Source organism: Hippocampus zosterae, chromosome 19 (genome assembly GCF_025434085.1).
Source record: "Hippocampus zosterae strain Florida chromosome 19, ASM2543408v3, whole genome shotgun sequence".
NCBI lineage: Eukaryota > Metazoa > Chordata > Actinopteri > Syngnathiformes > Syngnathidae > Hippocampus > Hippocampus zosterae.
The window spans coordinates 6840405-6866929 of record NC_067469.1 but is presented as its reverse complement, the minus strand read 5'-3'; the positions used below and the strand labels follow the sequence as shown (position 1 = coordinate 6866929).

Genomic DNA, 26525 nt, shown 5'->3' with positions numbered 1-26525 from the left:
AAGTTTGGGTTCTCCTGAGCATATATTTTCTGTTTAACAATTTTTTTTTCTTTATTTATTTTTGTGAAAAGCAGCTTGGAAAAGTAGCGTGACAACAGACTGAAAAATGGGGTTGCACTATTTTTTCACTTATCGTGTCAACTCCCACGAAACAGGACGTAGCCTGCACATGAAGGCTAATTTAACGCGTCTTATTTTTAGCAAAGAAGACTTTTTGTTGTTGTTGTTGTTTCAGTTACGGGAGAACCATCACCCTTATTTTACAACAACAAAAAATGGGACATGCCAGTTGTCTTGGGTGAACCAGGAAGTGCTAAGTTGCCACTTAACACGGCCAGAAAAAAAAATAATTGTGGCGTGACGTGAATTTGATCAATTTTATTAGAAGAATTGAGCATCACTTCCATCACGATAGAACGACGCCATGATACTTAATGGGGGAAAAAAAAAAGGTTCGGTCCCGGCGACCTCCACCAATCAGGAAGTAGCCTGCTAACTCAGCCAAGGACAAACGCAAGTAAACATTTTGTTGGAAAAACAATTTTCTGTCATGATTGAATTATTCCTCCACCTGTTCCAGAGATAAAAGGATATAATCCGGTCTTTTATGAACTACGAAGCTCTGTTTTATAATTGCTGGATGGATCTTTGGACACGGTTCAACCTTGGCTGAGGTCTGCGTCGCCGAGTGCCACTCAAACTTTCTTCCTCTTCCCTTGACTGTGAATGAAAGAACCTTCCTAAAGGCTTTCAAGGTCTGCATGGAGCGCGCAACTCGCGGCAGCCAAAGCAAACGTGAAATATGGCAGTGATGTCATCGGCTGCACAAACGCCAACTGGGTGGAAAGGGGCGGGGGGGGGGGCTATGCAATCTGACAGACGCATCCTTCACATAGACCCTTTACACATACTTGACTCAATCTTTACTGTTATCTCCTTCACACGTGTACGGTGAGAAAAAAAGCACCATTTTAGCAACCAGGTATCTTTGTTGAACTAGAATAATAATAATAATGCATCATGAGGGTAATTGCTGATGTGTTCAATGGAAAAATACTAACGTGACTAGTTAAAAATAATACAAATTTAAGTCCGGAACACACTGTGGGTGATGCGGACGGATGACCAGAAGAAAAAAAAAACGTGACCCTGAATTGGGTTTTTGAGACTCAGTTGAACCATAAAAACATAGCGTGATTGCCAAAGAAAAAGCGGATCGCCCCACCCCACCACCCCCAAAAATTGGTGTGGATATTTTGAGAGGCCGTTGACAAATTCACAGACTCCATTGACACATTTCAGTGACAGAGACTCGGCTCATTTTTTCTTTCCAGACCCAAGTTTTTAAAAAAAAATCCAGATTTTTAGCATATAACACTCTGCTTTATAATAATAGCTAACCATATAATTGTTAATATGGTTAGCTATAGTTAGCATATAACACTCTGCTTTATAATAATAGCTAACCATATTTACAATTATATGGTTAGCTATTATTATAAAGCAGAGTGTTATATGCTCAAAATCAGGATTTTTTTTTTTCCGCGAAAGCTCCTCTGTATTATTGATCTGGCTGGACCGTTGTGACGATATTCAATGCAGATTCAAATTTTGAGTCACTGCCGCAGAACCAGTGGCCGACGACAGTTTGGAGAAGCTGAGCAGGCAAGTAGTGCACTCAAATGCAAATTTCCAAGATATAAAAATATATTCATACGCCACAAATGTTGATGAATCTCCTGTGACGGATCACATTAGATTAAATGTACTTCCCGTCGGAGGCGGTGAGCGAGTGGATGTCGAGCATGTGGAAGTTTCCAACGTATAAAGAGCACTTTTCAAGCACCAACAATCCAGTACGGGCATCCACAGCAATGGCACCACTCGCGCCATCAGCCGCCCCCCTCCCCCTTAAAACGCAGCCAATATTGGCTTTTATGGCCGTCTCGTTTGGCGCGAAAAGCTAATATTCCGGCTTTTAAACCTGAATGAGTCCTTATGGGCAGCGGCGTTCTATGAAGGGCGGCGTTTATCGGGCAGACTGCTTGAATGCGCTGCTCTTATAAACTGGCAGTTATGTCATAGCGTTGGCAATATGTATCCTTGTTTATGTACACAAGGGTCTTAATCTTGGGCCTCAGTCAGCTTTGGGCTTCTCACCCTGCCACTGGGTACATTTCCACTTGCTCCGATTCGACGTTTGGGCAGACGACAGTCCAAGCGATCGTATTATTTTAATCCCTCTTCCTGGGTTACACTCAAGCTCCGTCTGTATCAACTCCATATTGCGTCCAAACCAAATAGCCCCACAGTTAACCCCCGCCGCGCCGGCCACCGACGTAAAGTGCTCCTTGTAAAACGCTCCCTACTCAGGGGTCAGTGAGTCGACCCGGGGCACGTTTGGCAGCGAGTGTTTGTGGGTTTTTCTGACCGAGGCCGTCTGGCCAGACGGCCTTTGGGCTCTTTTTTCACCAAGGAGAGAAAAAACGCGGAGAGATTCCAAGCATACCTGCAACACCCCACCTCCCCCGTTCCTCCTGCGCCCCGTGGCGTCCTCGCAGGACACATGAAGGGAAAAAGGGGGAAGCGGAGGTGAAGTGGGGGCAGAGTGGGGGGGGGGGGTCTGATGCCGCAGAGAGCTGCATTTGGCTGTGGAAATACGGTGGTATCCCGACTTCATTCAGTAACTCTATTTAGTTGTGTAGGATTTTTTTGGGGGTAATTTATTAGAAAAAAAACAATGTAAACTGGTTTTATAAAATATAATTGCTGTAAACAGTAAAAAAAAGCAACTCCATTCAGCTGGGTAGGATTTTTTTGGTAATTTATTAGAAAAAAAACTATGTAAACTGGTTTTATAAAATGTAATTGCTGTAAACAGTAATTTAAAAAAAGCAACTCCATTTAGTTGTGTAGGATTTTTTGGGGTAATTTATTTGAAAAAAAAAAAAACAATTTAAAACTGTTTTTATAAAATGTAAAAAAATAAAAGAAAATAAAATGCTGGGTTGTTTTCCGATCTATGTTGTTCGCATTTGAGTGGGCATGGTACCAAATCCGGTCCAGTGGTCGGCTCTGGAAGGCCTTCCGTGCGATTAAAAATGGGGTTCACTGGACACCGGTTGCTCGGAAAGGATTTCCGCGACGTTGTTTGGGGTTGTACAGTTTCAACACCCCCCCCCCCCCCCCCACCCTTCCCTCCCTGGGAGCTTGTTTTTGGGCCCCACCGCCTACGGATACCGACCGGCTCTCTGTTTCTGGAGCTCGGGCAGGAAGTGGGCTTTCACGCACCCTCTACCGATTCCCACTCGCCTGCGGGTTCCCAAAACAGGACAGATGGGTCACTATGCCTACCGCAAGTCCGCTTGGCGTCAACCCACGAGTGCACCACGAGCATCGCTGGTTTGGGGAAAGAGGTCGCAGACCAGCGTCCCTAAACTTAGCCGGCGTGGGATGCTGGGATGCCCACGATATCTGACACCCGATGCCATCTAACGCTTTGGTGTTTTGGCCCCGTGTAGGACCAGCCGTTTGATAAAAAGCGGCAAGGAACAGAAAAAAAAAAAGTTTCTTATTCACCTGCTCATGTTTGGTGAGTCGCGTTTTGTTGTGGATGTCCGATGAGATCAAGTTGAACCGATGCTTCTCGGCCAGCAAGCGCAGAAGGATGACGACTGTGCGGCTGCCACATTTGCCCACGCGGTTGTACACCACCTGACTTGGGAACGGGAGCACCTAGGGGACACACACACACACACACACACACACACACGTAAGCAAGCAAGCAAGCATGTTTATCAAGTTTGCAGCGCATCCTACCGAGAGCGAGTTGCTCGGAAATGGAGACGGGCGATTGCCGTTCGTGACGCACCGCTTAAGCGGCCATGACTCAGTGACTCAACAGAATGAAAATAATTGAACCCAAGTGTCAGCCAAGCAGAAGTACGGGGAAGATTTAGTCATGTTTCGGGCAATGTTCTTGTTTTTTTTGTTTTTTTTTTGTGAAGTAGCGCTGAACTGAATGTAAAGAGGAAGAGTTCCACAAATTGACAGGATGTGAGTCAAGGATTCGGAAGAGATGTAACAATTCTATTAAAAAAAAAAAAAAAACTAACTTGGAGGGGTTTGAAAAATAACTTGAGAAAGATCTCAAAACATAGTTTGGGTACCCGGACTTCAAAAGCGTGTTCCTTTTATCTCCTTTTCCTGATGGGAAGTAGGAATGCAGGGAGTGATGGGTTCTTGTTAACATTCCCAGTCTGGAATTGTAATGTTGTCCTAAGAGAGGGGGTGGCGGGGAGGGGAGTGTGTGTTGGGCGGGGTGGGGCGAGGGGGTCGTTATTCCATGTGTCCCACAGTCAACCCACTCCGAACCAATTTCCAATTTTTCATTTCGACGCAGAAAACTCAAATTTTAGATATGAGATGTAGTAACTCGTGTCAGAATGATTTACAATTAAATTATTGAAATCGAAACACAGGCGGCCCGGTAGTCCAGTGGTTAGCACGTCGGCTTCACAGTGCAGAGGTACCGGGTTCGATTCCAGCTCCGGCCTCCCTGTGTGGAGTTTGCATGTTCTCCCCGGGCCTGCGTGGGTTTTCTCCGGGTGCTCCGGTTTCCTCCCACATTCCAAAAACATGCATGGCAGGCTGATTGAACGCTCTAAATTGTCCCTAGGTGTGAGTGTGAGCGTGGATGGTTGTTCGTCTCTGTGTGCCCTGCGATTGGCTGGCAACCGATTCAGGGTGTCCCCCGCCTACTGCCCGAAGACGGCTGGGATAGGCTCCAGCACCCCACGCGACCCTAGTGAGGATCAAGCGGCTCGGAAGATGAATGAATGAATGAATGAATGAATGACATCGAAACACATTCGCTGCCGGTACATTTTCAAAGCTCGACTGACTTTTGGGGCATATTTGGTTGGAGAGTACAGTCTTCTCTTAACCACGGATGGATGGCAATGGCTCGTGGTGAAAAAAGTGGAAAGGGGCGTGGCCTGGACGGGGCGACCAATCACAACAAGTAAGACATCATACACGTCCAATCGAAAGGGCTGTTTACAATCGGAAGATGGAAAGACTGATCGGGAGAGCTCGTGAAAACTCGACGATAAGGTATCTGACCCCCCCGGCCCTTAAATGTCCTCAACTGATTTACACGATTCAATCTTAAACGATCAATTTAATAAATAAAACGGCGGATTTCCGCGTATCCGCGGAAAATTGCACCAATGCAATACTCTGCTGCTACACATTTACCTTTGCATCAACGCGCACACACACACACACACGCTCTTGAGCTGAATTTTGGTCGCCGAACTGTGACCGAGTTCCAAACGGAATCTTTTGCCAGATGAGAAGTCCGCGAGAGCAACAACGGGAAGCGAAACGGCGAAAAGGCGACGCGCGATGAGGAAGAGCGCGGCAGTGACGTCAGGCCAAGTCTCGCTTCTCGTTTGTGTTTTTTTTGACTGGCGCGCGGCGATGAATCGAAATTGCCTCCCGTGCGGGAACAAGTTGTGGATGTGCGTGCGTCACTATGCGTGTGGTATTGGGCCAAGGGATGAAGGGCACGCACCCCCCACCCCGCAACACACACACACACACACACACACACACACACACACACACACACACACACACACACACACACACACACACACACACACAAAAGCGATTCACAGGTTATGTCACAAGTTCACACACGTTTCTGTCAAGCGTGTTGCTTCACTTCAATCTTGTTGCGACGGAGTCGGCCAAACGATAATTAAAAGCGCAACGTGAGCGCACAGGACGTGCCGAAAGTTTAAGTTGAGTGCGGTTCATGGCCCGTTCCCTAATTTATCATCTTCCAGAGAGTCACGTTAGCAGTAACGTTGCATTCACCACCTCCAGGGCATTTTATCAACGCCCTGGCTCAAAATGACTACAGTAATCTTGTTTTTCGCGGTTAATGGCGACCAAAACCACCCGCGATAAACGAAAATCCACAAAGTAGAAATAAACAGGTAAAATAAAAAAATATTTCCCCCCCAAATTTCCAAGTCCGCGAGAAGCTGAAAAACAACAGCGAGTCACATAGAGCAACATATACAGTACTGTATATATATTTTTAAAAATCTACTCTATATTATTATTTTTTTATGTTTGAAAAAATCCGCGATGCACTGAACCCGCAATAAAGGAACCACAAAGTAGCGAGGGATCACCGTACTGATGTTTTGCTCGCATTGCGGCTCGCGCATGTGTGTATATCGAAATATGCGTGCATGCAGATGTGCAGGCGCTAACGGTAAATGTGGCTAAAGATTATAACTTTGACATGACAGTTTGGAGCGCCATGCAAAAATGAGAGTGTAGAGAAAAACCACGCAACGCTAAGAATAACATCCGCACGGAGAAGCAGGCACGACAAGAACGCACGCCCACCTTTGTTTTTTTTTTACTCGTGTTTGAAAATATGACTTTTTTTTAGGGGACGTCTTTTGAAGGGAAAAAAAAGGAGGCAAGTTATTCAAGTGTTGTGTTTTCTGACGTTGTCGCCACGCTTTGCCGTTAAGCGGTGCTGAAACAAACAAACAAAAAAGTTAGCTGGTTTGACGAACATTGGTGGAATTCGGTCGCACAAAATCGGTAAAACTAGCTAGTCTTTGAAGGACACCTGGAAATGGACCAGAGGGACTTCAAAATGGCCGCTTCAGACCAAAATGGCAGACTTGCTGTGTCGTTTTTTGGCGTCGCTTTTGTCTTTTAAAGGAACATTTTAATAAAATACTCCACCGCTGGTATTGTTCTACTACATATTTGTTAACCCTACAACACAAATGTTCACCAAGATCAAAAATTTACGAGATTCGGAGGATCGGAAAATCTTCATCAGAGCAATTTATTGTGCTGGAGAAAAATAAAACAATGACAAGAAGTCCGTCACTTAGCATCATTTGAAATAAAAATGGGCAACTGTTTTTGGCTGTGACAAAGAGCTCAAAGTTTTATTTTACGACACATTTTATTAAGTTACCGCGGTTGTGTGCCAGATGTTTGATGTGCTAATCGTAGCCTTCCAAGATGTCCGAGCCATTAAATGCGAATCCGTCAATGACATTTGAACGGAGAGCGGCCTGTCGTGGCTTGAGAAGTAAATCAAATCTTCCACGGACGGGAGAACAACAAACTTCATGTCTGAAAAATGATGCCAAAACATTGCGTGAGCGTGTGTATCGCGCAAATGTGTGCGGCACAGAGAAGAAGGCATGTCGAGGAAATGGCGAGTGTGTCTGTCGGAGCTGTAACACTGCAAGCTGGAGATTGAGGTAAAGGGTGGGGGGGGGGGGGGGGAGACATGTTATGCAATCCCGCCCTCTCCCTTTTTTTTTTCTCCCAACAATCAACTTCCTGTGCGACGGCCTACTGACTTTCACTTTCTTGGGTCGTGCAAAACATTGCTGAACATTACATCACATATTCAGAAATATTCAGTGGGCAAACTGTTTTGTTTTTTTTTTGCTTGGCAGTCATGTCGACTGCTTTAATTAAAAAAAAAAAAAAAGGACTCACCCTTGCAACAGGAGGTCCGTGGTCATCCTCGTATGTCGACGACCCTGCAAAGAGAACACAAAAATACAGCGTTGAATTGCGCCAGTGCCAAGTGAAAAAACACAGACGCTAAAGTATCAACAATTTTTTTGTCTTTATCCATAAAGACAAAACTTTTTTTTTTTTGCCATCAAGAGAACATTTATTCTTGTTAGCATGTCGATGCTAACGTTTTTATTTATTTATTTATTTTTTTGAAAGCATCCATCCATCCATCTTTCGATTCGCTTTATAGTCACAAGGGTCGCGGGGGTGCTGGAGCCTATCCCAGCCGTCTTCCGGCAGTAGGCAGGGGAGGGGGGGGGGGGCACACACACCCTGAACTGGTTGCCAGCCAATCGCAGGGCACACAGAGACGAACAACCATCCGCGCTCACACTCGCACCTCGGGACAATTTGGAGTGTTCAATCAGCCTGCCATGTATGGAACGTGGGAGGAAACCGGAATACCCGGAGAAAACCCACGCAGTCATGGGGAAGACATGCAAAGTGCACACAGGAAGGCCAGAGCTGTGAGGGCGCTACCAGTCGCCCACCGGGCCCCTTTTAATTTATTTTTTTTAAATAGCAAGAGTCAAAAATATGTTGTCACTGTCCATTCGAAACATGCCAACCAATTGGTGCTTATTTATGAATACATTTGTAGACAATTTTTTTTTAAACTAAATAAATAGAACTTTTCATCGGACTGCGACGCTGCGTGTTGTTCCATCTCCAAGCGCTCCTCATACAGTTGATCAGTGCAAAGATGCTCAGTGTGGGAACAACTGAGCTCTTTCAAGGATTTTTCATCACCGCGTCTGAATGGAGGCGCTGACTTCAAACAGTTGCCTTTTCTTGTGGCCACAATCAACAGTCGTCTCTCTGTTTTATTTTCTTTTCTTTTTTTGGGGGGGGGCGTCCAGGTGCTGGTTGCGGCCCAGAGGGACGGCGCGGGGTATTGAGGGAGACAAGTTGGCAAGCGAGCAAGGGAATCAAGCTGCGAGGAGAGGAAATATTACATAAGAGAACAATCTCACTGTGTTTCTCGAAGGAGATACACATCCACACATTTGCTTTACACACAGCCAATGTTCCCCCATTTGGCACCTCACGTGAGCGTCTTCGCCAAACCAACACGAGTGCCAGTCGTGGTACGCGCTATGTGGTATAATTTCGCCGAGGTTATCGACCCAGATGGATTTTAAACCAATCCCGCCCAGCCCTGACAGTGACCTTTTGATTTATTAGCAGCTCTTTGAGATTAGCCTAGTGACAGGAACACACTGTTTATGTTAACGTCATGCAAACAACAGTCAGCCTACTCCGTACAGGGTGCCGATGAGAGATGGGATGAGGTTGGGGGGCGGGGGTGGGGAGGCGTCCCTGCAGTTGTTGTAACGACGGATCACTTTCTGGAGTAATTTATGGTTGGGTGGAGCAGCCGGGACATTGCTGACATTATTAGCGGGAGTGCAGTCATTGCTGTTTGTTTTTATTTTAGACAGTGGCGTGAATGAAACGAAACATATACCATGAATGTTAATTCAAAAAGTTAGTGAGTTATAAAGTTACCTGGATCATGAGAAAAGATTTTGTCCATATCACACCTCTAGTCGACAGTATACATTTATACTCTTGGCACATGATTTAAAACATGCGGTGGGTGAGTACCGATACCTTGAGATTTTGTGTATCATAAGTTCTAGTGGTATCGGTACATAGTATCGGTATCGGCGTGTACTCAAGCAAGAGTGAAAACTTGTATTGGTAACCGCTCTGAAAAAGCGGTATTGAACATCCCTACTTGAAATTAAGTACTTGAAAGTAAAGTAAGTAAATGAAATCTGTGACCATTTTCTATACAATTAGGTCTATATCCATAGAGCAGAACCGATAGATAAATACAAAACAATTTTCAAAATGAATCAGTTGCAACTACTCACGGTCTTAAAAAAATATATAAATATGACTCGTCACCTGATTCCTACTCAATTTGACCACATGGGGTTCAACAGAGGTCTCAGAACTTCAGAGTGCTGCGAACACCATTTTTTAGTTTTTTTTTCCTGTGTGGTTATCATCCGTAATGATGTCGAGGTCAAAGGTCAAGAGGGGAAATGTCTGCAGGCGCAGCACGACGCTGATTCAAATTCCGGCCCATTTCCTGGTTATCAACCAGCAACTAATGAAGACAGATTGAGCCTCTTAGTATCTGTTCTAAGTGGGGAGGGAAACAAGTCAAACATAAACATATTTGTGTGTGTGTGAGTCAGGAAGTGACTGATGGCCGAGCTAAGTGGAATGTGGCAGCGCGCAGGCACGTAGCTAAAAGCCTAATTGGATTATTGGGTCACAAGATCTGTGGCTTTGCTTCTGGCCCGCAACTGCTCGGCCCAATTAGCATCTCTATCAATACAGCCACATAAACCACCGCAGCTCACTAAAAAAATTAAATTACATTAAAAAAAACAACAGTAGAGCACATCATTTTTAAACCATCCGTTAAATTTGATTATGATCGCTGTGTGGGAGTTTTCAAGGCTCCAGATTTAATCTAACTAATTTATTAGGTTCCGATACTATGACATCGATACCACTTTCCAGCGAGTTTCAAAAACATGCAGTCAAAGGTAATGTTAGTTATGGCATGGCGCTCATCTATAAGTGATATAAATAGATCACAGCCAATCACGCATGGAGCCAATCCGACCTCTTCCTCTGGTCGCTGGAATGCTACGCTAGGCTATGCCGCGGAACCGTAAACGTCTATGACAGCGACGCAGGAATGGTTGATGATGAGCGTGATGAAGCCAAGCGGACTCGCAAGGTCACTGGGCTGTTGCCCTGGAATGTTCCGGTTGTGTCCAAGCCGATTACAGGTTCTCCGGCGAGTGTCAACGTCGGCCCGCTTCTCAACTTTCACCACATGCTGCTGTCTGGAGATTGTGTGGGCTCCTTTTTTTAAGACAGACGGACGTGCGGAAGGTCTTTTTTTGCGGGAGGATTTTGGAGAACTCTTTTTATAGAGGAAATGATAGCTTCCACGAATATTCTTGCTACAATCATATAAGGTGTCTCCTAGTGCCTGCTAGCCACCATCGAGTACTTCACATTGTTAATGCGGGCCCACCAAACTTGATTCAATCCCCATTTTGGTCTCTTTTTTGCTCAAAATGGGGTGTCAATCATTCAAACTGACCAGTCAGGAAGCAAGAAGCTAGCAAACAATGGACACATTTGTAGTCTCGTTGACCTCATAGAAATAATTACCGTGAAAATGTGAGTCAATTTGTTTTTAATTTGACCGCATGAAAACCAAACGACGGCGCATATCTCCAGATTGATTACAATTGATCAAACCCTGTTCATTTTCACTGCTAACGTCAGATAATGAGTAAGGGATATTATGCCATAAAAAGCTGTTGCTATATAGGCTATATAGCTTTGTATACTTTTACTCTTGTAAATTTTAGAAACACGGCCATATGCTTTTCGTAAACGTTTAGGCCACAATTGACACCATATGCAAACACACGAGATATACACAGGGATGTATGTTTGTGTGTAGCCACCCCACCCATTGATTAGGTGTGTCGGAGGACCAACCGCAAAACTCCATCCATCTCCCTAATTACGGAAACAGTCACGGGCCATGCCTACTCTTCCCCACTCTGCATCATCACGCTGTCATGTCAAGGGAAATAAAAATGAGATACAGTACAATTAAAACACGCCGCGTCGTCACTTCTGTTTTTGCAGGTGCTGAAGACCACGATGTCCAACTGAGACGACACTTTCTATTTATTTCGGGGACTTGGTTTGCGACCACTGAAATGGACCACCGAGCATAGCCGTAAAATCCAACATATGGGAATCCCAAAATAAAATTTCCGTTTATGGAACGCAGTCCTCCCTCAAGGCCGGTTGAGTTGAATGAGTTTACATCCATTGTATAGCATTTGTGTCCTAAGATTCCCCTAGCACGTCAAAGCAAAATTCAAATCAACTAAAAAAAAAATCAGAACGACAGCTCACGTTAACTCTTTCACGGTTACTACAGTGGACATCTTATGTTATCATGTTATAGGGTGCACGAAAGGATTAAAAAAAACAAAACTATATACTGTATTGCCAGTTTGAAAAGTAGTAACAGCCCCAATTGCACGCTAACGTTTGGCTACATTTATGTTTCAAGCCATCCTGGGAGTCACATTCGCTCAGTCGTTTTGATTTCTCCAAATTCAAAGCTGTCGCCAAGTCATGCAAAGAGGATAAAACCAAGTGGTCACACAATAGTAGTCACTGGTGGTCGAACCCGTTGCTACACTGACTGTGCATGCATGAGGACCAGAAACCACCGCGGTCTTGTTCTGACAAATAGCGTCAGAAAAGATACATCTCAGGACGGAAAAAAACCTTAAATTACGAGACCGCTGCAAAATTATATTATTGCCTCTTTGGTTTTGATATTTATTAAACGATTGAGTAAAAGTCACACTTTTTTGGGGGGAGTTTGATTCGATAAACTATGGACAACTTAGCTTCACAAATCCAAACACTTGTTGTCATTAACTCATTCAGTACCAGCCAATTCTGGACCAAGTCTGAAAAGACGTTTAAAAACGTCTTTGGGAGTGAATGAGTTAATCTCTGCTATCGACGTCTATAAATAGAACCCAGAGTCAAATCGTGTACGAATGTGGCGGCCAAAGCATTGAAAAGTTGGAAACAGAGAAGAGTTTGCACGTCATATGAGGAGCAGAAGTTGACAGAGCGAATGGCGAACGGCATGAAAAATTTTTAAAAACCACATTCAACGGATCGCATAGAAATATGATTACGACTACAATTCTACGAAACACACACACACAATCAGATGTGAAGAAAAAAAAATTGTGTTGCATTTTTTTGAAGATTGTTTTGCATTTTTTGACGATTGTTAACCCGGTCATGCAGAAATAATGATAACCTGATAAGCTGTCCACTGCAGATTCTACACACGTTTTCTCCTCCCATATTAAGGACTATTATTATTATTATGATTGACACAGCGTGGCGACTGCTTGTCGACTACAAGGAACTCGGTAGCTCGCGCGGCGCTGCTGTTCCGGTTGGCAAACGGGGCTCGGCAGTAAACAAGACAGCCTGTGAACTGGGATTGCTCCAATCATTGGTGAGCGACTGGTGTCGCAAAATGCAGTTAAATCGGCTATTTTTGTGTTTGCGGCCACTCCGTCAACAATGACGGAAGATAAAAAGGGGAAGAAATGGGGGGGGGGGGGGACAATGAGGGGAAAATCTGAGCAGCCAGATGATGAAAAATGGCAGAGGATAAAGGAGCAACGCGACACATTGCTATGATGGAATGCAATGACGGCAGTGGAAGGAGGAGGAGGCGGGGGCGGGGGGGTTGGGCGCTAAGGTTGTAGCAGCTCTCCAGAAAGACTTTTCAAAGAGAAACATGCACACATGTGAGTTCCTTTTGATATGTCGTCTAATCCGTTGAGCCTTTGTAAGGTAGGATAAATCAAAGTAGCAGTAGAAGAGCTGAATAAAGTCATCCGGACAATGTAAGCCAATGTCTGTGCGCTAGGATACAATTGAGGTAGTAGACGTAGATTTTCCGTAATTTCTGGTTTAAAAAAAAAAAAGTGGGAATGGTAAGGAAGAAAAAAAAAGCATGTCTCATGTGCACGTGTGTGTCAGCGTGAAAGCCCGCAGCGCTTGCTAATTACACGGCGCGCGGTAGCATAAATTGCTTCATCTGGTAGCATAAATTGCCATTTGATGGAAAGTGCTGTCAGGCTTCACGTTTGGCTGATGCCAGGTTTAGCCAACCGCCTTTGGGGTGGGGAAGAAAGCCACTCCCTTGTTTTGGCTTTGCTTCTTTCGGAACAAGCTCAGGAGAAAAAAAAAAGGTGAGCATGTGCGATTTTTGCCCACAAGACCGTAAAAAAATATCATGGACAAAACACAGTAATTTGCAAGGTATGTGAAGAGCGGACCGCATTTCCACAGCGAGTGGCGAGCTCGGGACTCGTCGGCACTAAGAGGTCACTCTTAGTGGTCAGGCATTGGGGATAACAAATGAGTTTTTCCACAAATAAATGCTACTTCATCTCAATTATATACATGACAATATCTTCCAAATTCTATCATGGCTTTCCAGGCTCGTGCTCAAAATTTATTTCAGGGAACACCTTATAATATTAATTAAAATAAACATGAATAAATCATGACAATGAATGTTTTGTCCCATTTTTAACAATAATCCTTGTTTGTGCAAAATTAAATTTGTATTTTTCGTCCGAGCAGCTATTACATTCACATCATTGCAATATTACATCATATTTTGAACAATTTTAAAACAATATTCCTTCATGGCTTCATGACTACATAACTTTAAAAAATAAAAAAATTTAACGGCTCACTAATTCTTAAAGTAAAAATTGTATTTGAGGTATGGCATCTATTTTTTAAATAATTTCAAAAATCTGTAATATTAAAAAAAATTCCAAAATAATAATCAATTTAATCCAAATAATGTAGAAAGCAAATTTATTCTTCTAACGCCCCCCCCCCAAAAAAACATTAAATAACCAAACACTGTTGCCCGGTAGTCCAGTGGTTAGCACGTGGACTTCACAGTGCAGAGGTACCGGGTTCGATTCCAGCTCCGGCCTCCCTGTGTGGAGTTTGCATGTTCTCCCCGGGCCTGCGTGGGTTTTCTCCGGGTGCTCCGGTTTCCTCCCACATTCCAAAAACATGCATGGCAGGCTGATTGAACACTCTAAATTGTCCCTAGGTGTGAGTGTGAGCGCGAATGGTTGTTCGTGTCTGTGTGCCCTGCGATTGGCTGGCAACCGATTCAGGGTGTCCCCCGCCTACTGCCCGGAGACAGCTGGGATAGGCTCCAGCACCCCCCGCGACCCTAGTGAGGATCAAGCGGTTAGGAAGATGAATGAATGAATGAATGAATGTTGCCATATTTACCAATTTTTGCTCTGCATACATCATATGTTTCTGCATTAAGTCTATTCCACAGCCCATTTGCGGGCATTGTGTTATTGTGGTAAAGAAATGCTATTGGCCAGTGAGCAGTACATCGTGAAGTGACGGATGCACCTGGCAATCAAGTGGGGGCATGGCATCGATTCGAGTGGAGTCCCTTATTTGAGGAAAGAGAGCGCGTTCATGTGTAAGGTCACGCCTGCAACAAAAGCCCACGGGATGTGTGCACGCGTGTGCATTTTCAGCAGAAGCACCTTGTAACCCCCATGACTTCATCGGAAAGCCTCCTGAGAAGAAAAAAGAAAAAAGAAAAAAGGCCCACATTCACATTTTCCCACCTCTGTTATTTTCCTCATCAAGTGCCAAATCAAGTGCGAGTGCTGTATGGGGAGCACATGTCAGTGACGGACGGGGACTGAGTGAAGAGGAGGGGACACATATTTTTGGGGAGGGAAAACATCCGAATGCTAATGAATCAAGCCCTGAAACGGTCCCGATTGAAGATGGAAGGGAGACTTCAGAAGATCGAGCTAAAAAGGCAAAATCCCCAAAATAAAACAACAGAACGCAGCACTCACTTCCAAGAACAGCACGAACGTATTTATGGACGAGGCCTTTGAAGGAGGGCTGCGGACGGTCAAAGTGTACGCCGCGCGTTCGAACATCTGTCTGAATTAAAGGCGCGGGAGGCCGTCAACTTTGCAGACGACGCACATAAACTAGGACGCCTATCTTTGTATTTTACGGCCGATTTAATGCATATTCAATCCGACACTTGGCTCCGAAAAGGTATCAATCAGGCAGAAGCGTTTATGTCGGCGCTTGACAAGAAATCCATTCGTGTGACATTAACAGAGTGTAATGAATACGCTTCAATGCATACAGTGACATGACGCAACTCGGAAAGCATAAATGCCCGGAAAAAAACAACAACTTGGAAATAAGATGTCTTGAGACATGTTCAATTCGCTGTATGACTCTATCAACTGAAAACACAGGTTTAAGCCTACCCCCTCCAAAAAACAAAAACCTAAAAAAAGTTTCTTTTTAAATAAGAATATGGACGGAGGTGCCTCACGAGTGTATGATGGCAGCATAGTTGCATCAAAAAATATAATGCAATAATGGGTGAATTTTTTTTTTAAGATTAAAAAACTATATCTAAGAATAGGAAAATCCGCATATGCCGGCCTGTAAACATGGGGCGTCGACTGTACTCAAGTATAAATTCTTTATCCTCTGCGAAGAATAACACATTAGTGCTGTACTGATAAGATCAGAGGAGTTGAGTCATCTCACCGAAGCCAACATCCATCTCTTTGTGTTACACTGCCTCCAGGTGGTCAAGACAGACACATCAGATTGAGAAGCAAAATGGCCATTCAAATGATGCAAAAACAATTTGGGTCTTTTTAAGTTATCTTACTACAATACACTTTTTCAAATTTGAATATTATAGCGCCTTATATTTCCTTATTAAAATACACATTACAACAACCGTTTTTTTTGGGGGGGGGGGGGGTCACATCATGATATCAAGTGCAACAAAAAAAAATTGATAGATTCTCATGCGGACATCACAGATGTCCTACCCTTTCAAACCTGCCCTGATTCAAATGGAGCCAAGAAGAGCTAAAATAATAAAAAAAATTTTTAAAAAAAACAATTATCCAACACCCCCCTAGACAAATCCACACGTGTGGAGATTTACACAAGCAGACACTAATTACGAAGCGTAAAATGAGTCCTAAAAACAACCCGTCTCACTTCATTTTGAACCCTAAAAAACGCCTTGATTTTTCAAACCTGGTTTCACTCGCTAATCTTTCAACAATTCAGACAAAAAAAACCCCCCCCGTGGCATTTCGCTAAGCCGAAAATGAGGACGCCCTGCCAGACCGCATGTACGAGACAAGAAATACGAGTCCATTGAGGGTCGGTCATGGTGGAAAGCTAAGTGCTGCGTTTGAAGCACTTGGGGGGGGAACTCAACTGAGCTCTGTTTCGGGTCAAGGCCGTCAGGTGCGAAATGTTGCCCCTCCCCCTTGGCTGCGTTCGGGCAAGATTTAACGCCCCACGTCACGCGTGCACACTGACGCACTGTACTTGTCGACCGGCGGTGCTCCGACAGAGGCGCCCTTTGCCGAGCCTCGTCGAGGCGAACAAACACGGCTGTGGATTCATGCTAATGTAGCGCTAACACATACGCACACTTGTTTTTATTTATTATTTTTTTTTATTTATTATTATTTTTTTACATAAAGAGTTACGCCACCCCCCCGCCCCCCCACACCGTTTTGATCCAGCAAAGGACGCTCGCAATGGCTTGCGGCTTTCCTGCTTCTGTAAAAGTCCGAAAAGCCACGGAATATTTGCGGTGGTAATAACCCATGATGGCCCCATTCAGACTGATCCGACAAACCCTTTATTTACCTCACCCGCTGGGGTGCACTCAGACTCCCCCGCCCCCCCCAAAAAAACCAGCATGGGGATAGACTCAATGGAGGGTGATGACTACAAAGTACGACGACTCCCTGGAAGGCAATAAAGCTAAGTGGAATTTGAAGGCAATTTCTTACATATGTAATTTACATCAGCATTCAAAAGCCCGTTAAAAACAAACAAACAAAAAAAAAGTGTCCAAAACTGTCTTCCAAAGACTTTTGTGGGGCGGGGGAGAACTAAGAGAGAAATCGTAACTCAAACAAACAGTGTTGCTTTATCATCTCGACATTCTTTCCCCAAAAAGGAACGTTTAATTTCTTCCAGGCATGGCAACAAGAGAATTTACAAGAAAAAAAAAAATATTGCCTCATTTCCTCAAGTACAGTAGGAGATGTCTCTCCAATACACAAGCAGCGTTCCTTCACACTATCGTGGTTTCATTATTCATGTGCTAAGTCAATAAGTCCAGTGAACTCTACTCATTTTAATTTTCCTTCGTTGGCGTTGAGCGATCTGCTTAAGCATTTGGTGATGAACCGGACAATGTTAAATTCACTTTAAAAGAAATAAAAGAAATAAAAATAAAAATCCTCCAGCGCGCGAGTGACGAATGAACAGCGTGAAGCAAGCTGCGGCGTACAAGCAAGACAGTTTTTTGGTGTTTTGTCGGAGTGATTCGACAGTCTCCGATTTCTCGAGTGAGAACGGGTCATCGGGGAGAAAAAAGTACTCTACTAAGTTCAAGTGTGTTTTTTAAAAGCATGTGGCGAGGATTCGACGTGGATCATTTTTCTCTAGCGGTGACTATTCAGCGAGACATTTGAAGAAGACAAAACATTTCTGAGGAACTCGGATTGATCGAGTCAAGCGCCCAAATGTAATTAGTATTGAATTTTCCTTTTTACTGGGTTTCCAAGTTCCATATTTTCTGCACAATAAGACGCACCTTGAATAAATGGCCTCTTTTAAAACAATTTTCATATATAGAGTAGTATAAGCCGCATAGGATAGAAAGCTACACAACTGTCTGTGGTTGCGCTGTGCATCCACTAGATGGAGCTTCGCTAACGGCATTACAAAACAGCTGAATTTAGATTGAACCTTGACGACCGCTGCAGCTGCAACAAAGCAGGAAGTGGTCACAAACATGGACGTGAAAACGTATAAATGCAAACGGCATCGCAAAACAAACGAAAGACAGACGTTTTGTCGACAATTGATTCAACTAAAAGGCACACGAACCTCGTGGGCTCGCGTACACAAGGGGCTCAATGTAGCGGAAGTACGACACGTGAGCGTCCCATCTGGGAAATGACCCCCGTGAATATTTTGCTCTGGCAGCGGAGGACGCGGATTGCATATTCGGCATATTCCGAGGAATCGAGCGGATCGACGATGGAAGTTGAGTGGAAGGGGTGACAGATGGCTCGTCACCACCGCCAAGGTCCTAAGACCACAAACGAGTGGAGCGAGGGGCTGCCAGGTTGTTCTGAGCCAGATCGATGGAAACGCTCCAGAGCCGTCAACCCCGAGCCAGACGACTGCCGCTTTACCAAGATGCGAAGCTATGCTTGAAAAAAATAAAAAATAAAAAAAATAAAAGCCAAACATGTCCTACAATGACTTTTGACTCCTTGTTTAGAAAAAAATTGCTCTTTGGAAGCCACCGGATTTTGAATTGCGTTCAAGACGTCGCCTCCAAACATCTGGAAAAAAAAAGCGGAGGAGGAAGAAAAAAAAACTGCACACTTGTGAGTGTCAAACAGAAGGACGCGGCACAGAGGGAAAAAAAAAACCCAACAACAAAATATCTCCGTTCTGAAGTGAGACAAGTGATGGCCGGATGAGGATTTTAGCACACATGGAGGAGGTAACGATATTTCAGAGACTCTTTTTTTTAATGCGCTACACAAAGGTTGGTTTCAGAGGAAGAGAGAAGGAAGCATTTTGAGACCGAGGTGCGAGCTTTGCTTTCCGCGGGGAACGGCCACATTCCTTCGGAAGAGGTCAAAAATGCTCCTCGCTGGCTTTTCTCATAACAAGCCGTGTCCCTGCACTTTCACCCTCAATGACTGCACTCCAGTAAAATGCGCCACCAAAAGGACAATATGAGTCACGGTTAGCCCCATTAGGCTCTCTTTTATTATTTTTTTTAAATGAAGAAGGTGTTGAGTATGACCTTTGTCAAAGGAAAAAAAAAAAAGAGAAATGCAAAGCTGAAGTCGAGAGGGACCCAACTGAGGATGTCGACTAACTGCATGGCGGTGCTGCATTGAACATCGAAGTTGGGAAAAAAAAAACAACTGCATGGTTGCCGACCACAATGCATCCCAAGGGGTGCTTCTGCGATTGTTTATCATACTGACCGCAAAACTAATTACACTCGAGTCTTTATTTTCCCTCCGACGCAACATAAATGTTGGTTGTACACAACCGCAATGTATCCCGCAGGACTGAATCACTATTTGTACGACACAGTCATCGAAGAAGCAGGGTTCTTTTTTTTTTCCGGACTCCGTGTGTTAAAATGTAACTGGCATGATTCTGTTGTTTGTGTGTCTCCAGTGGGTGGCAGAGGAGGGCTTTCCCTTCGGTACGCACACCTGCTGCACATCTCAAGAAGCCATGGATTTAAGGCCGGTCAAGCCTTCATTGGATTATTCTTCATCCTGCTCATTTCTGAGTGGCGCCACGTCGTTTTTCGCCTGGTTTATGCATTTTGATTGTTAAGTAGTTTTATTGTGTAAATATAGTCTCGATTTTGGATCTGTCGCGGTTTGGCTGATTTCTTGTCTTTTTAGGGCAAGCTATTTATGTGATATTTTTTTAGCCAGCGTTTTTGGTTTGACTCGCCATTTTCTTGTACTTTGTTTAGTCTTACATACTTTTTGTGTAATAAATGTATATATGTATATATTTATTTTTTTCAAATCCGTTTGAGTCCACGTTTCTAGAGTCCAATTCTGTTCCGGAACTGTTACACTCATAAAGTAATTCATCAATATGAATTTGATAGGGGAATTACTGACGAAGCAAGAGTGTTTTGCAGTTTTAGTAAATATGGAAATGACCATGCTAGCTTGTGGTGCTAACCGATGAAAATGGCGTCTCAGCCTCTTTGTGAAAAAAGGACTTTGACTTTTGGCTCTTCTGTGACTGGTGTTGCGCATTGAATTCTATTTGACTGTGACGTTGGACAAAAGGGGAGGACTGAGTGCGAATGCAGACGACTGTTCCGTGCTAGCTTGTTGTGCTACCTGCCAAAGTTGGACATTCATTTTGCCTGGAGCTGCTTTTGTGTCTACAACAACAATAACAACAAGACATTTCGATAATCTGACTGGTACTGAGGCATTTGGGTCAATTTGATTGAAGTAACGCTGAACGAGACGTGGTCTGCTATGTTAGCTTATCATACTAAGCCGCCTATTTCTGAGTAAAGGAGCGATTTGGATATCCTGGTACGGTTGTCTTGCATTGGAGTCCGTTTCGATTGTGATGTTTGACCAGAACAAGCAGTAACTAAAGACGACGACCGCTATTTTAGCTTATCGTGCTAGCCGCCGACCAGCGTCATTGAAGGGATTGTCGCGGAACTCCAAAAGTAGCAAAGAGAGACCAATAAATGCCGATCAAAATAGTTGGTAATTGTTTTACACGCTGTGGGATACATGGCGTAAAGCTCCCGAGTTCCCAGCAGACCCAAATCCAGCAAGAATCCCATCGTTTCATTTCGAACTTTGGCCTGATCCGTCCCTTGTAAACCTTAGTCGGGTTCCTCCAGTTCAACTCATCTGAACTCACGAGGGCATGTATGCTATATAAAAACATAAAAGCCAGCGCCTTGTGGTTTTACCAACACGGGTGGGGCACGGTGGTTCCATCTGTATATTTAAGGCCGCTATTTTCAAAACCACTACTTATTTCTTTGCGGTAAACTCAGCCAAAATAGAGAGAGAACGACAACGAGGTATGCCCGCCGTGAGGAGTGACCACCATGTAACACGGTCCGAAACGACCACCACCCTGCACGGTGAGAACCCAATTCGAGGAGTAATGACTGACTTTCAAGACTTTAGATCCTCTCAAAATAAACGGAAAGAACAGAAAACAAACGGAAGCGTCAACGTGTCGCCAATACTGCGAGGCAATAAACGGGAGGAATGTTGTAAAGGCAAACGTTGAAAAGTGACGCTTACGCGCGAGAAGGAGCTGCAATTATCGTGTTCCTAATTGGAAGCGTGAACGGAGCTGGATGGACATGAAAGGTCGGAGGAGACCACGGAGGCGTACACTCAATTTACATGTTGTAAGCAAACAGGCAATTTTCTCACAGGAACACTAGTTATCCCGGCTCCGATCTCCGAAATTATAAGGCTCTCTCTTTTCAAGCTGACATCCAGTCATGGTACCACCCCAAGGTGGCCCGACAAGCCACCCACAAGTTTCACATCCTAGCAATGCTACTTTCTAGGAAAAAATACATAAAATGTTTGGACAGATGAAGGTCGAACAACAGGACGGGACTTTTTATGATTTTATTTCGGGGAGGGGTGAATGATAATGTTTATTAGGTGGTCTACTCATTAACTGGCTAGCAACTTTCCGGTTGGCAGAAGATGACGTGAAGACTGCAGGGTAGCTTTATTTTTGATTCTGGAAAGTGGAATTGTTGTTTGTTAGTATGCTACTTCCTGGTTCATGGACGGTGACATAAACTAACAGGGGTGTTGCCATGAGGGGGAATGTTTGGGTTTCTTGGTCTGTCGATTTGATAGTTAGCATGTTAAATTCAGGCTCATGGAAGGTGATGAAAGATGACAGGACTGTACCATTTTCTGGAACGGTGGGGTGCGAATGGTTGGTGATGTTTGCTTGATAGTGACCAGGCTACTTTTTCCATTTGGGGGTAACGGCAGTAAACTTAAGCTAATTGTCTGGGTGTTGGACTTGCAGCAATTGAGTGCATTTGCTATCGTTCAATCGAGCAAATAATTATGAAGAAAACATTTTGCCCAGCCACAGTCTATTAACTACTAATGGGCTTTGTTTTTAATTCCAACCATCAATACGCATTCACTCTATTTTTCCATGAAAGGGAAAACAAACACAATGCTAATTGCATCATTATTGCTAATGGAGGAGAGCGGCTTCTCTGGCATTTCGATGCTGGGCGCTGGTGCTAATCGCAAAATGGAAATGTTGTTTTTGAACTTTGTTTCAGTCTGCTTGAGTTCCTTCAACTTTTAAAGGCGTGCCGGGTATTGATCAAGTTAAAGTTCCCTGGTTATGGGGGGGACTTGACATTACTGCCGCAACTGCAGACCTGTAGCAGACTTCAGTTGTTGAGTGAGGAAATCAAGCTTTGTCACCTCAACGTCGACCATGTTTAATCAATTACAGCGGTGCCTTGAGATGCATGTATTTACATTTTTATATTATTTTTTTTTACATGGACACCTGCCCAGTATAAATATCTCAGCTCCTCACAGAGGATAAAGAATGCATGATTACTGTATTATTGAATGTATCAATGTGCTACTCCACATTTTGTGTTTAAATATCAGCTGCTTCAAGGTTTACATACTGGATGCATTTCCTTTTGTTAGCATTAAGCTTGCGGACAAAAGGCTAAGCTACTGCATGTGTTTTTCTATTTTCTTATCTGGACAGTAAACTTCAAAAAAGATTTTTATCGCCTGTCCCAGTTGTAGAATTCTTTGCTAGCTACAAAAATGCTGCTTTTTGTGAAGTAACTCGAATTGAACTCCCGCTATAGTCAATTATTAAAACCAAAAATGAGCTCTGAACCATCTGTCCATTCATATCAAAACATTTAAAAAAATAACCATCCCTTTATTGACCCTTAAAATCCACTAACAAGCTGACTGGAAAAAGCCGTTACAAACAAGAGGGAGGTATAGAGCAGAGCGTAAGGGGAGGGCGACGCTTGTTTTATCCACCACGAGCGCTGAAGGATTTTTATGAGCCGTCTGATTGTTTTGGCATTCGGATCGGACATGACGCCAACTAGGAACCTGTCGCTTCCATGTGAGGAAAATGGAGTCTGGCGTTCTGACCGTGGCATGGCAGACTTTTATCCTTTACGACACCTCGGCTCAAGTCTGCTAAACTAAAAAGTGTCACTGGACTTATTCAGTTAGACCATTTCTTTTTTTCAAGGATATCTTTCGGCAGGAAGTGTGTGAAAAAAAATGTTTTCGCTCTAAAAATCACAAGTGCGTGAACCTACTTAGGTCAGGCAAAGCTCTTTTTTACACGTTCATGCACCCTGTAACCTGATAACACGATAAGCTGTCCATCGTAGTAACCGCTGTCCCCGAAAGGGTTAATGACCATGTCGATAGACGGATTGTCTATAAGTAGTTCCTTGCCGCCCCTTGTGTGTTGGAGTCGCAGTTGTTTGAAGGTTCACAATGACCGTAACTTCAGTGCTAATTACTGTTAGCCCATCTATGATGTTTCACATTATGTGTTAGCATTCAGCTAACGCATGAAATGCATCCATGGCGATCAACCGGGGGTTCATTGTACTTTCAAATCACAACAGGCCGCATATGTATGCCACAATTTTTTTGGGGGGGGGAATTTATTTGACGCCGTTCAATCTCCAGCGCACTAAAGAGCAGTCACACGATGTCGAAGATTAGCTCGCGGACAAGACTGCAATGGGTTACTACACTGAATAGATGGAGACACATTTTTTTAAGGTATCGTCCGGCTGCACCTTGGGCTAGCGGACAAAAGTTTAGCGTCAATCTTTACACATAACGATAGAACAAAACCTTTGAGTGACAGGCTGAAGAAAACTACTTCCAGATCGGCAATGACGGACAGAATGCGACGCACTAGTTCTTGCTCCCCGTCTAAGTGTTCGGCAATGCAGCTTTGAGTCGTTTTTTTGCTAAACCAACACTCGCGTCCACTTTTACGACTTTTGGGGAAGGCGACTGGAAAGTGTAACGTTCAAAAAAGGCTCCTTGAAAATGTATGGTGTTCGAAAACACTGAATGTTTTACATTTGCTGACCGGTTAGCGATCCCCGGGGGTAACTCGCGGAGATGTTTTGGAAGGACGGAATTGCGCAGTTGATCCTGTTTTATTGGTCTCATCCGGAACCGTTTTGAGCAGGAAATAGCAGCCATATCGATTCCATATTCCCACGGATTGAAAGGACTCATCCCGACGACTGCCGTGCCTCCGCCGTACCTGAGAACCAAAATGACCCCTTTACCGACATACTCTCCCTTTTTAACAAAAGACAGACGCTTGTACCACCAACGCCGAGGTCAACAAGTCAAACACTCCATCCGTCTTCTCGCCGAAGGTCTGCTACCTTTCTCCCACTGCACGTTGAGTGACATCCTCCCAACGCCGACCTTCCCTCGTTGGACGGAACAAAAAAGCCTCTGTTCACCTCCCGGAGAAACCAAAGCTACTATTCTCTGACGCTTACACACACACACCCCCACATTCACATTCGCCGACCCTCGCCTTCATCTCGGGACGCTCGCGGCCAAAAGTAAAACGAGCCGTCAGGTAAATAAATCACCTTATCACTGGATGCGCTTGAAAAAAAAATGCCGGGGGGCCTGTCCGTCATCCGTAGTGTATGTTTAGTGTTCATAATATATAAGATTTTAATATATTAAATAGTCTAATTGATTGAAGTTGCAGGTACACAGCACAATAGTGTAAAAGTGACACCGGCGGATATAAAAGTGATAGATGTGTCGGCGCACACCTGTTCAAAAGTTAATGTTTCACACGGCATAAAGCAGAGGTGTCTAAACTTGGTCCTCGAGGGCCACCGTCCTGTCCCGTTTTCCAGCTAGCTCAGGAGCAACACACCTGATTGAAATAATCGGGATTATTCAAACGCTGCTTTAGAGATGGCTAATGAATCAGGTGTGTTGCGGCCGGAAAACAGTCAGGACAGTGGGCCCTCCAGGAAAGGAGATGCACTGTGAAAGTTGTACACACCAAAAAAGTATAAAAGTGAAAGTTGTAGACATCCAATCATGAGATTTGCACATACCAGACTTTGCGAATACGGACGTTGTATGACTATAATGGCATAAAAGTGGTGGACGTAAACACAATATGGCGTTAAAGTGATTGTTATGGTTTTAGACGAGCGCGATCGTTACATTTGTCCACACATGACAGTAAGTCAGTGTAAAATGGATATGAAATGAAACATAAAGTAAAAGTTGCAGTCAAAATCATCAACACGCGATAAGTGCACGTGCACCATAGTTTTGTGTTTTTTTTCTTTGCGCACGCGGCACCGTGCTAAATGGAAAGTTGCTTATGACAGTCCGTGTCAGTGTGTCAAATTTGAAGTCACGAAATAGCGTCAAAGTTGTCGACGTGAACCGGAGATACGAGTGAAGTTTACGCAAACAGCAGACGTTTGAGCTGTCAGCCATAACGCACGGAGGCAGGCAGAAGAGACCCTTAAAAAAACAAGATAGGTGGGGGGGTTCCCCCCTTACCGAGATATTGTCGAATGTCCAGCAGTACTCTGGGGGGTCCTCCGTTGAGCTGGTAGAAGAGGGACGACAGGCAGAAGACGAAGAGCGCCGCCATGCAGAATCCATACGCTCGGAGGGGCAGGCGCCAAGGAATGGAGGCGAGCGAGGAAGACTTGTGGTGGTTGCGGTGGTCCCTGAAGTGGGCGAATTGGGGGCTCTGGCTGTTGCTGTGAGGCGGACTGCCGCTGTAATTCTTCATCATCTGCTCCTCACGAGGCGCCGTGCAAAGTCACCCATTGGAGAACCATCGGAAAGTCCTACTTTGAAGGAGGAGAGGAGGAGGGGGAACAAAAATTCCCCCCGACCGTCACCGGCTCCTCTGCTGCGCTCCAGGCCGCTCGAGGTGGCTCCTCGCTCGGCTTGCCTTCGCTGTGCACGATTCGGCTCGCCTGTCGCGGCTCTTTGCGGGCTGCTTCAGGAGTCCATCCTTCTTCTTCTAGGCCAGCTCTCAGTCTTTTTTTCCCCTTTTTTTGGAAGGGTGTCAGATTACTGGACGTGGAAAGAGAGAGGAGGAGGGAGGACCGTACAGTCAAAAAGTTCCAACTTCCATTATTTGCACTTATGGCTGGTAAACATCGCCATCTAGTGGTTCACCCAACATTAAATACAGGCGGACCTCAACAGAAGCGCGGATTCACGTACTGTATTCGCTTTTTTTTGGGGGGGGGGGGGGGGGGGGGGGCTTATCGGCCTTTTGGAGAAATTTTGGGGTTTAAAAATTCATTACCGATAGATGTCAGAAAATAGTAAAAAGCGGCATATATTTGACATCTATAGTAATTGCATTTATCATGTTCCCCCAACATTTTTTTAACTGGAATATAATGCCATCAAGCATTTCCCGTGAAAATGCGCAACTATGTGGAGCCCGCTTATGGTTTAGGGCAAGCAAAAAACACTTCTAATTTTATTATTCAGAATTTTCTATTACAT

At 44.3% G+C, this 26525-nt stretch overlaps 1 protein-coding gene across 1 annotated transcript in view; it reads right to left on the bottom strand.

Moving 5' to 3' along the window:
• The window catches only part of usta (uronyl 2-sulfotransferase a), a 33714-nt gene extending 7458 nt beyond the window's left edge, over positions 1-26256 (bottom strand). Inside the window, exons 1-3 of the mRNA XM_052052900.1 lie at positions 25554-26256; positions 7558-7601; positions 3580-3735 (exon numbers count right to left, since the gene is read on the bottom strand). Of these exons, the coding sequence (XP_051908860.1) occupies positions 3580-3735; positions 7558-7601; positions 25554-25794 (441 nt within the window). The 5' untranslated portion in view covers positions 25795-26256. The remainder of the gene's footprint in view (positions 1-3579; positions 3736-7557; positions 7602-25553) is intronic.
• Between the last annotated feature and the right edge of the window lie 269 nt (positions 26257-26525).